Source organism: Oncorhynchus mykiss, chromosome 2, assembly GCF_013265735.2.
Source record: "Oncorhynchus mykiss isolate Arlee chromosome 2, USDA_OmykA_1.1, whole genome shotgun sequence".
Classification (NCBI taxonomy): domain Eukaryota; kingdom Metazoa; phylum Chordata; class Actinopteri; order Salmoniformes; family Salmonidae; genus Oncorhynchus; species Oncorhynchus mykiss.
The window spans coordinates 75,124,646-75,137,188 of NC_048566.1; the positions used below are offsets into that span (position 1 = coordinate 75,124,646).

General features: G+C 41.7%; 1 protein-coding gene across 4 annotated transcripts in view; it reads left to right on the top strand.

The window, feature by feature from the left end:
- LOC110496136 overlaps positions 1–12,543 on the top strand; it is a 153,947-nt gene that overhangs the window by 132,991 nt on the left and 8,413 nt on the right. For 3 of the 4 annotated variants that reach the window (XM_036955517.1, XM_036955519.1, XM_036955520.1), the window contains 4 exons: positions 8,448–8,474; positions 9,386–9,479; positions 10,329–10,400; positions 12,287–12,508. In XM_036955517.1, coding sequence (XP_036811412.1) covers positions 8,448–8,474; positions 9,386–9,479; positions 10,329–10,400; positions 12,287–12,508 — 415 coding nt within the window. The remainder of the gene's footprint in view (positions 1–8,447; positions 8,475–9,385; positions 9,480–10,328; positions 10,401–12,286; positions 12,509–12,543) is intronic. The other variant, XM_036955518.1, reaches the window with a different exon arrangement.

A 12,543-nucleotide genomic window follows, 5' to 3' on the forward strand; every position in this document is an offset into this window, starting at 1 on the left:
TAGGGATGAGAAGGAGTTTGGGCCTTATCATGTAGATACACACAGATTGATGGTGTTCTTCCATGGTTGTAAATCTTGCTTTGGGCCCCAGGCTATGTGTGTCCTAACCCAAAATACTTTTGGGGAAATGTACCAAGAGTTCCAAGACAGATTGGAATCTTTACAGGCTACTTATGGGTTGAAAGTGAATGTGATGTGGGAGCATGAGTGGACCGCACTCAAAAAGTCTGATCCTCATGTTTGAGTCTTCCTTTCCAGCTTTGACACACCAGAACCCTTGGAACCATGACAGGCCTTGTATGGAGGCCGTACCAATGCTTTGACATTGAGGTATGTAGCGCGACCCGACGAGACAATAGGATATGTAGATTTTACATCCCTTATTCCTTATGTAATGAGTTCCTCATGCTATCCTATGGGGCATCCTGAAATTATTCACCGTGTCTGACTTACCCCAAAACTATTTTGGTCTGATCAAAGCAACTGTCTACCCTCCTAGGGGTTTGTTTATAACAGTGTTGCCTTACAAGGGACCTCAAGGAAAACTTTTCTTTCCCCTTTGTCGCCCCTGTAGTGAAAACAACAACCAGGAAAACCCTTGTGATCACTCAGATCAAGAAAGAGCCCTGACAAGTGTATGGGTCACAGTTGAATTCTCTAAGGCTCTAGAGATGGGGTATCGTGTGGCCAAATTATTTGAAGTGTGGAACTTTTCCAGGAAATCAGACACTCTTTTTAAAGAGTACATGAAGACCTTCTTGAGATGCAAGCAAATGGCTTCAGGCTATCCTGCATTAGTCACAGATCAAGAGAGCAAAGACAAGTACATTCAAGACTATCATGACAGAGAAGGCATACTTCTTGACCCATACAGAATAGAGGTCAACAAAACCAAAAGAAATCTGTCAAAATTGTAATTAAACTCTCTTTGGGGGAAGATTTCCCAGAGAAGCAATATGCTAACAACGTCTATCATTAAAGACCACAAAGAATTTTTGGAATTTGTTTTCAAGTCAAGTCAAGACATTGCCCTGGTGCAATGGAGACGTAACAAGAAGTGGGTTCTAAATGTGTTTCTTGCAGCATTTACCACGGCCTATGGCCGACTTGAACTGTACGTCCCCATGGAGCAGCTTCAGAGGCGGGTTCTTTACCACGACACAGACTCTGTGATCTATGTAAGTGAACAGGGTGATTGGAAACCCCACTTAGCAACTATCTGGGTGGTTTAACGAGTGAACTCGAAGATGGTGACCATTTCACAGAATGGTCCTCCTGTGGTTCCAAAATATATGCTTTTAGGACTAAAGACAATCACATGGTGTTGAAAGCCAAAGGCGTGACTCAAAACTATGAAATTAGCCCACGAGTAAACTTGGAATCAATCACACGCTTGGTCGAGGGGTTCATAAATGACCGGAATAGTAACTTGGCGATTTTGAGCTCCTACAAAAAGAGTGTTAGGGATAAAAAGGGCTTCCATCTGAGGAAGGCCCCACTTACTAAAATATTCAGGGTAGTCTATGACAAGAGACTGCTTTTGCCTGACGGGACCACATTGCCCTTTGGCTACTGACTTATGTTACAAGCCCCGTGTGTCTTAAAGCTTCAGATATAATGGCTGCTGTAGAAGGTTTTGACCCCCGGTTGCAACTACCATTTTCGGCCTTAATCGCAGGCCCATCCAATAGCGGTAAAAACTATTTTGTAAAAAGTATTTTAGAGAATTCTGAACATGTATTATCTCAGAAACCTGACAATATTGTGTGGTGTTATCAACCTTTGTATGATGAACTGTTGTTGAAGGAAATAAAAAATCACGTTTGTTGAAGGAATACCAGAATCCCTGTCTGATGATGAACTTCTCCCTCCTCATAAAAATAATCTGCTGGTTTTGGACGATATGCTATTTGCAGGTAGCGAACATCCTGAAATTGCATGAGCTTTTACCCAATATACTCATCATAGAAACCTGTCCGTGCTTTCCTGGTGCAGAATGTGTTTCACCAAGGTAAAAATAGCCATACCATTAGTTTGAACACCAATTACATGGTTTTGTTCAAAAGCCCTAGAGACAAACTACAAATTAACACTCTAGCTCAGCAGATGTACCCGGGATGGAAATCCTATTTTATGGAGAGCTATGAGGACGCTACCAAAGTGCCATAAATCGTGGACAAACAGCGGGAAATTATTTGGAAATGATTTGGATTCACGCCCAATTTTTCAGTTTTTGATTTGTTAAAAAAGTTTGAAATATCCAATAAATGTCGTTCCACTTCATGATTGTGTCCCAGTTGTTGTTGATTCTTCACAAAAAAAATACAGTTTTATATCTTTATGTTTGAAGCCTGAAATGTGGCAAAAGGTCGCAAAGTTCAAGGGGGCCGAATACTTTCGCAAGGCACTGTAGTTGTCACGGTGGCCTGGTATGAAAAATTCTATATGACTGTTGCCTGTAATGGCGGAGAGTGGGGCTATCTCCATATAACTGGATCTATCTATTGAAAATGCGCCTTATACCCGGAGGTATAACAACATCATAAGCCCCGAGCCTTCTTGATGCTCGGCATCTGATGACGCCCTTCTGGTCATAGCATTGGCTACAACCTCACTTACAATATTTTTAGCCGCTGATTTTAAATGTGGTTTGGCTATGCTGAGGCCTCTCTTCATAAACGTTAAAACCATCCTAAAGAGGTTACGAAATATACCTCCTATCCCCGGACCGTAAATGGTCGGGGATCCGTGATAGCCTGGTAATCCATTACCCACTTCATCAACATAGTATGAGACATAGCGGTTAGGGTCGAGATGGTGGTTGTGTACCATAACAAAATAATTTATTTGTATTATGTTTATATAAAAATATATATACATATAATATGAACAATATATTAAATATGTAGAGAGGTTTTGCTGGGTCTAAAGTGGAGTTTTATAATCGTTTTACCATAAGTAAATTCAATGTTTTCGTTCTGATCTGTTTTAAGCTCAACCAGAATGTTTTCAATATATTTCTGGCTTACAGGTACATAGTGTGGCTTGTCATAGTTAACAGTGACTACATCACAATCATTTCCCTCTATTCTCAGGAGGGGCACATAACTGTCTCCTACCCTTTGATAGGATATGATGTCGGTATACACAAATATGTTGTAAAATCCTGCATGTATATCCGCAGGGAATAGGAATAATTTATCTTTCACATACGTCCATTTATTGGGACCCATCCCCAACATGTAGGCTAAATTACCGCTGGTCTTTATACCCCCATCAGCATCCCCTGAGATTTGTAAACGTTTATGTATAGGGTTGTAGATCAAGAGTATTTCCATATTGTTCAGGGTTAGGAGTTCGTTCAACTCTGAGACGATCTTGTCGGCGGTTCTATAGAACCCTTTTTTATTCTTTACAAGTTTCAGAGGTTCCGATATCCTTTTGCAAAAAAAGTCACCGTCCTTATCCTTGATATTATACCAGCTATGGGGTATGTAATCTCGCTGAGACCTACTTCCCTGGCCTTCTGATAACTCTATAGGTTTTGGAAAATTGGTTGTATAATTCAAACTCTGATTATTACGATATATATGTGCAGACGCATTACTGGGGAGAGTCAGGTAGAAGCCGCTGTGTTCCAAGATGCACTCCTGTGTACACTTGAATGATGTTGTATTTATTCATGCATGAGAGTTTAAGTTAACCCCCGATGCCTCCACCACATCTTGCTTTAAAACCCAACTGTTGAACTTTTGAGGCCAGTTTTTCCAACGGACCAACATACATTTTTTACCCTTTTCTCTCTTCTGATCTAGAATCTCCTCCACGTGAAATACTTTGTCTTTACCCATCTGTAACTTCTGTAGTTCCGTCTCATAAAAATATCCCTCTATAAGCTCCCCGTCAAATTATTTTAACTTGTAGACAGGGTGTATGTCCGTTAGACATTCGGTAACGTTGAGCATCTCATCGCTGTAACCTTGCTCATATTTTTTGTTGAAAACACCCCTCAACTTGGATATACGTACCAATTCCCCCACTATGAATTTAAAATATTTTTTTTTCTTACAGCGAAGGGGGAACAAACCATACAGATTTTTAAAGACTTCAAAAGAGTTTTCAGAAGAGACCTCGGAGGGCTTCATCCGTATACTCTTATGGTAGCTGTAGTTGTAACCCTTTACTAAATCTTGAACTATATCGATATATCTATGCGTGTTGTGAGCTGTAAAATATTTCCACATCCACTCCTTCAGAGTTCTGTTAAAGCGTTCAACAACTGAAGCTTTCAAATCCGAGCCTGTAGCAAAATGTACTATATTGTGCTTCTTCATGAGTTTCTGAAAAGTATTATTAAAAACAGATTTTCCACCGTCAGTCTACACTTTCATGGGGGCTCCTCCTTCCTTCAAGATAGTCAAAGGCACGGGTCACCTCTGCCCCACTCTTATTTTTTAAGACCCTTACAAATGCTATTTTAGAGAAAATATCTATGACCTTTAGCATGTAGCGATTTCATTTTTATCTGCAAGGACCTGCATGTCACATAGATCCGCCTGAAACTGGGACGAGAGAAGAGTAGAAAAAACTATATTTCTTGGAAATTGTTCGCGTACAGGTTTATGCAGTGTAAGCATCCTGCTCTGCTAACCATTCATTCACCTGAGCAGCGCCTAACCTGTTACCTGTTTCTTTGGCTATAGCTCTCTGTAAACGCTCCTTACCCCCATAAGACCCGGGGTTAGAGGGATTATAATAAATGTTTTTCAACATCTGCTCCGCCATCCTTCTTGCCTCTCTGAGGTGCAATAACGTTAATGAGCCCCTTTCAAATAACGACAAGATTTCATTTTCATTTAAATGTTTTATTTTTGCGAACATCGAGTATTATGTACACAGACAATTCAGGATTCGTAGCAGGATACTAGTCCCCGTTTTCTCAGCGATCCAAGCATGCAACACCCTGTATATTTGGTTTACATTTACAGGCTTGTGTCGCTGAATTTTTGAAACACACACATCCGCTATATAGGTTTGTCACCAAGATGGCATAGCAGTCAGATGTCTTTTGTCCTCGCCTTGTCATGTCCCGTATATATATTTACAACTTTCTTTGCATACTTTTTTATATACAGTGGGGCAAAAAAGTATTTAGTCAGCCACCAATTGTGCAAGTTCTCCAACTTAAAAAGATGAGAGAGCCCTGTAATTTTCATCATAGGTACACTTCAACTATGACAGACAAAATGAGAAAAGAAATTCCAGAAAATCATATTGTAGGATTTTTTATGAATTTATTTGCAAATTATGGTGGAAACTAAGTATTTGGTCACCTACAAACAAGCAAGATTTCTGGCTCTCACAGACCTGTAACTTCTTCTTTAAGAAGCTCCTCTGTCCTCTGTCGACTCGTGACCTGTATTAATGACACCTGTTTGAACTTGTTATCAGTATAAAAGACACCTGTCCACAACCTCAAACAGTCACACTCCAAACTCCACTATGGCCAAGACCAAAGAGCTGTCAAAGGACACCAGAAACAAAATTGTAGACCTGCACCAGGCTGGGAAGACTGAATCTGCAATAGGTAAGCAGCTTGGTTTGAAGAAATCAACTGTGGGAGCAATTATTAGGAAATGGAAGACATACAAGACAACTGACAATCTCCCTCGATCTGGGGCTCCACGCAAGATCTCACCCCGTGGGGTCAAAATGATCACAAGAACGGTGAGCAAAAATATCAGAACCACACGGGGGGACCTAGTGAATGACCTACAGAGAGCTGGGACCAAAGTAACAAAGCCTACCATCAGTAACACACTGCGCCGCCAGGGACTCAAATCCTGCAGTGCCAGACGTGTCCCCCTGCTTAAGCCAGTACATGTCCAGGCACGTCTGAAGTTTGCTAGAGAGCATTTGGATGATCCAGAAGAAGATTGGGAGAATGTCATATGGTCAGATGAATCCAAAATATAACTTTTTGGTAAAAACTCAACTCATCGTGTTTGGAGGACAAAGAATGCTGAGTTGCATCCAAAGAACACCATACCTACTGTGAAGCATGGGGGTGGAAACATCATGCTTTGGGGCTGTTTGTCTGCAAAGGGACCAGGACGATTGATCCGTGTAAAGGAAAGAATGAATGGGGCCATGTATCGTGAGATTTTGAGTGAAAACCTTCCATCAGCAAGGGCATTGAAGATGAAACGTGGCTGGGTCTTTCAGCATGACAATGATCCCAAACACACCGCCCGGGCAACAAAGGAATGGCTTCGTAAGAAGCATTTCAAGGTCCTGGAGTGGCCTAGCCAGTCTTCAGATCTCAACCCCATAGAAAATCTTTGGAGGGAGTTGAAAGTCCGTGTTGCCCAGCAACAGCCCCAAAACATCACTGCTCTAGAGGAGACCTGCATGGCGGAATGGGCCAGAATACCAGCAACAGTGTGTGAAAACCTTATGAAAACTTACAGAAACCGTTTGACCTCTGTCATTGCCAAAGGGTATATAACAAAGTATTGAGATAAACTTTTGTTATTGACCAAATACTTATTTTCCAGCATAATTTGCAAATAAATTCATTAAAAATCCTACAATGTGATTTTCTGGATTTTTTTTCTCATTTTGTCTCTCATAGTTGAAGTGATGAAAATGATGATGATGAAAATTACATCAAAATTACATCATCTTTTTAAGTAGGAGAACTTGCACAATTGGTGGCTAACTAAATACTTTTATGCCCCACTGTATATTATGCACTTCCTTAGCCGAACAATGCTTTGCCGTTGTTGGCTCTGTACAAAAAGAGCGTCCAACAACTCTAACATTTTCAATTCCATTAGATCCCAACTTTTAAAAGGAATAAGCATGCGCAACATAAAATCCCCAGTCAGGCCACCATCACGAATGTTTTGGTTGTGAGTTTCCTCGTTGCTGATATAGAACTCCACGCATCCACATGGAAGTCCATTCTTTCTTTGTATTTTCACCCTGTGAAATATTCTTCCTGAAGAGTCAGGGGTACCTTCCCAACGGGTCTCGTAGCCCGTGAACACGCTATACCCCTCTGTGATAACTCTCAGTTTGGGACACACAACCTTGTGAAAAACCTGCCAGTCTTCAAGACCGTAGTCCACTCCTAAAGTCTGGTCTGTATTTTATTCTCCTTAGGCTACCGTATAGAGGTTCACTCTACAGGCTCGGTAATCAAACTGATAACCCCATAGCTGTCCATTAGACATCATCACTTGATCTTTCAGCGCAGTTGCGGGCGGTATTGGGTTCTATACACATTTAAAAATGTTTTTTTGGCGCATTGTATATTGTTGCTTTTTACTCTGACCTTTCTCTATGTTTCAACCGCGGTCCTGCTTCCGTTGTTACGGTCATCACTGCTTTGCCACTGATCACAAAATCCATGTTTAATTTCTTTAGTGGTTTATCATGGCTGCATGTGTTGTTCTGGGTCTTATTTATAATGCATCTGCTCCCCACAATATCCCCGGACATTCCTGTTTCACAGACAACAGTCCTAAGGTCAATAAAATAGGGGGTGTGGGGCCATCCTCTTTGAAATGTTCAAACACATACCCCCCAGTTCAACGAGGTTCCTACATATCAACCAACATGACGACTTCAAAGGAATAGATGCAATATATGCATAAATTAACACACACTCTAACGCATGACAACAGGAACAGGATGCCCTTATATGGGCATAAACATATGATAACTTCGCACCAGGATGTCTTGATCGGATGCCCAAATATGGGCATGCACACGGCACCCGGACATAAATCAAACGTTTGACGCGTGTATTCTCTCTATCTCAGTATAAATGGACTGTTTGATCTGTGTTTTAACAATAGGCAGTAGTAAATAAACCATGTCTTTATGTTTCAATGTTGTCTTTCTTTATCTCCTTCCCTTTATGTCTCTGTTTCTCTGATGGTTTCTGTCTCTGTTTCTCTGATGGTTTCTGTCTCTGTTTCTCTGATGGTTTATGTCTCTGTTTCTCTGATGGTTTCTGTCTCTGTTTCTCTGATGGTTTCTGTCTCTGTTTCTCTGATGGTTTCTGTCTCTGTTTCTCTGATGGTTTATGTCTCTGTTTCTCCGATGGTTACTGTCTCTGTTTCTCTGATGGTTTCTGTCTCTGTTTCTCTGATGGTTTCTGTCTCTGTTTCTCTGATGGTTACTGTCTCTGTTTCTCTGATGGTTTCTGTCTCTGTTTCTCTGATGGTTACTGTCTCTGTTTCTCTGATGGTTTCTGTCTCTGTTTCTCTGATGGTTTATGTCTCTGTTTCTCTGATGGTTTCTGTCTCTGTTTCTCTGATGGTTTCTGTCTCTGTTTCTCTGATGGTTTATGTCTCTGTTTCTCTGATGGTTTCTTTCTTTTTGCGGTACTTGTTGTTTGTTGTCTCTACCCTCCTATCCCTCCCCTGGACTCTCAGACAAGTCATGGTAGTCCAGAACGCAAGGTAGTGTAGTGCTTCTCCTGCTTCTCTTCTTCTCTCCTCTCCTACTCTGCTCTACTTCTTCTGTTCTTCTCTACTTCTCTCCTCTGCTTCTCTTCTTCTCTCCTTCTCTGCTCCAATTATTCTGTTCTTCTCTACTCCTCTTCTCTTCTTCTCTCCTTCTCTCCTTCTCTGCCCCTCTCCTTTTGTTATTATCTTATTCTATCCTCTCTACTCCTCTCCTCTCTCTCTTTCTCTCCTTCTATCATTCTCTGCTTCTCTGCATTCAGTCAGTGTTTTTCCCCACGTACATTTTCCGCCTCCAAAGTGCTTTTCCTCATTGTCTCCCGCATCATTATTCATCGTTATCCATTTTGCGTTGATACGTTGATAAAAGCACTCTCTTGCTCTTCCTCTCTCTCTATCTAACCTTTCTCCACTTTGTTTCTCTCTCTCTTTTTTCTCCTATTTGTATCTCTGTCATCCTAAACAACTCATGATTGTATGATGTGCAAATTCAGCCAAGAACATTGCCGGGTTGAAATCAAGGTTGAAATGTGAAATCATTCCATGAGTCAGATATGTTTTTCACCCTACACTCATCATCTCTGCTACAGGAGAGGAGCTGTGCCTCACAGTCACATATTGATTCAACCTTACAGACATCTCTATTTCTTTGACTTTCTTTGACTATTTCTATGATGTTGTGATCCCGTCTAGCCAGTGTGCCTATGCAATTTACTCTCATCCAACATTTGCAAGACATCATGATGATATAATTATATTGAATCAGATATTCAATTATTGACATCCTGCAAAATCATCTCTATATCTACCATCAAATGTAATTGGAGAAAATCTACAATGATGTGGCCATATTAACATACAAAGACCACGTCTGAGACTAAACGTGTCCCTTTGTTATGACATCACAGTGCTGAGAACAAGAGGAGGACCAAGTACGTCCAGAGGAGTCTGAACCCAGAGTGGAACCAGACTGTCATCTACAAGAACATACACCTGGAACAGGTAGGAACACACACACACACATGCACCTACTAACGCATGCATCACACACACACACACACACACACACACACACACACACACACACACACACACACACACACACACACACACACACACACACACACACACACACACACACACACACATCCACATTAATGTTGAATGTTTATGTTCATCTTATTTCCAGTTGGATTGGTAGTTCTGAATCCTTAGGGATTTTCTGACTATCCCTCTGCAGCCTTGGTTCCCATTACCAATCCCCTGAATCCCATAGCACCGCTGACCTGGTTAGGTTAAACAACCCCCTTACAGACTACCAGTCACCAGAGAGAAACAGAAACAGAGACATCTTCATTAAAAATAACAGTAGCAGCCTTTGCTTAGCTGCAATTCAGACAATGTAAGATGAGTGCAGTCAGTCCATACGGCGCTCTCTCTCAGCGGACAGTAGTGTCTCTAGTCTAGTGTCTCTTCTGAGACTCTCTGCTGTTAGCTACTTCTTTCTATTCTGCCCACTGATGTTGTAAATGCTGCTCTATTACCCACTTACTCTCCCACTCTCCTGCCAAGCACACACACACACACGCACGCACGCACGCACGCACGCACACACACACACACACACACACACACACACACACACAATTACCCAGTCCACTGACTGGCTGGTTGAGTGATATACAGTACGACTGCATGGGTGTTGTACTTGGCATAACTCGTTTAAATGTATTTGTTCATTTAATCACTTTTCGCTCATCCTCTCTCTCGCTCTCTCTCTCTCGCTCCCCCCACCTCTCTTTCTCTCTCTCTCTCTCTCTCTCTCTCTTACTCACTCTCTCTGTCTCTCAGCTAAAGAAAAAGACTCTGGAGGTGACAGTGTGGGATTATGACAGATCTTCCTCCAATGACTTCCTGGGAGAAGTGAGTGTCTCCAGAATCAGACACACTCTGGTTTAGACGTCACATACATTTACTTCAGTCATCCCTTTACCCTAATGTCTCCTGATGCCATATTTTTAAATGTTCTCTAGCCAAAAGCGGCCCATATTTCCAGCCTTATGGCTCCCCTCTCAACAAGACTTTATTCAAAGCTAGTTTCATTGTTTGTCAGTCTATGTAATGAATCCCACGGATCCTGTGCTAAATGGAGAAGGATCCTAATTGTTTATAAGGTAGAATGGTGGTTTGTTCACAGCAAACCTCAAAATATACTGACTATACCAAACATTAGGTACACCTTCCTAATGTTAATTTTCTCCATCCCCCTTTTGCCCTCAGAACAGACTCAATTTGTTGGGGCGTGGACTCTACAAGGTGTCAAAAGCGTTCCACAGGGATGCTGGCCCATGTTGACTCCTATGCTTTCCACAGTTGTGTCAATTTGTCTGGATGTCCTTTGGTTGGTGGACCATTCTTGATACACACAAGAAACTGTTGAGCCTGAAAAACCCAGCAGCCTGGTACCTACTATCATACCTCGTTCAATGGCACTTAAATATTTTTTCTGGCCCATTCACCCTCTGAATGTCACACATACACAATCCATGTCTCAATTGTCTCAAGACTTAAATATCCTTCTTTAACCTGTCTCCTCCCCTTCATTTACACTGATTGAAATGGATTTAACAAGTGACATCAATAAGGGAGCATAGCTTTCACCTGGATTCACCTGGTGAGCCTATGTCAGGGAAAGAGCAGAGCTCAGATTCACAAAACGTTCTTAGGAAGAAATGTTTTCTTAACTGCCATTTTTTTCTTAACTATAGACTTAAGAAGAAAGTTAAGACAAGCTGCTATTCCTCAAAAAGATTATTGGAAATGTTCTAGCGCTACTTCTTATGTTACTCCTTCAGCAAAAAGTTAAGAAGACATTAGATTCTGAAAATAAAGTTATTTCCAAGGTAGCTAAACCCTTGTCTTAAAATAAGGGCAGTGAGAGAAAAAGCTCACGAAAGCAATTTAACATGTTTAATTCGCTCACAAACTTCATGTGAAAGTTTCAGTATTGATTAGTTTAAACCCAAGAACATGTTTTAGAACAGTAATCTCAGTAGGAAATATGCTAACATGATTGCCATTGCTTAACTACATAGCCAGCTAAAACCGTTGCCTAGCAACAATTATTTGGAAGAAGATATTTGAGAAGTTCATAAGAAAATCACTAAATCGTTAGTTGGGGAATTGCACTTACAAACTATCTTATTCACTTTTTTTCTCAAGAAGCTTCTTAAGTTTTTGCGTAAGAAGAGTTTTGTGAATCTGGGCTCAGGTGTTTGTGAATCTGGGCCCAGGTGTTCCCAGGTTTTTGCTTGTTTTGTATAGTCAGTGTATATTTGCTGTGTTTTCCTATAAGTCTTTGCTTACACAAGCATACATGTCTACTCTTTCTTTCTCTGTCTCTCTCTCTGTCTCTCTCTCTCTCTCTGTATCTCTCTCTGTCTCTCTCTCTCGGTCTCTCTCTCTCTCTGTATCTATCTCTGTCTCTCTCTCTCTGTATCTCTTTCTCTGTATCTCTCTCTCTGTATCTATCTCTGTCTCTCTCTCTCTGTATCTCTCTCTCTCTCGGTCTCTCTCTCTGTATCTCTCTCTCTGTATCTATCTCTGTATCTCTCTCTCTGTATCTCTATCTCTCTCTATCGCTCTCTCTCTCTGTATCTCTCTCTGTATCTCTCTCTGTATCTCTCTCTCTGTATCTCTCTCTCTCTCTGTATCTCTCTCTCTGTATCTCTCTCTCTCTCGGTCTCTCTCTCTCTGTATCTCTCTCTGTATCTATCTCTGTCTCTCTCTCTGTATCTCTCTCTCTCCAGGTGTTGATAGACCTGTCCAACACATCCCAGCTGGACAACACTCCTCGCTGGCTGCCTCTGAAGGAGCAGAGTGAGAGCATCGAGCACAGCAGAACCCACCACACCGCTCAGGGGCCTGGGGGGCCAGGAGCAGGGACAGGACCGGGACAGGGGTCCGTAGCGGGGCAAGAACCAGGACAGGGCATGGGGTCAGGGATGGGCCAAGGACAGGGGCAGGGACAGGTACTGTACTGTACTGTATTCATTGTCTACTATCT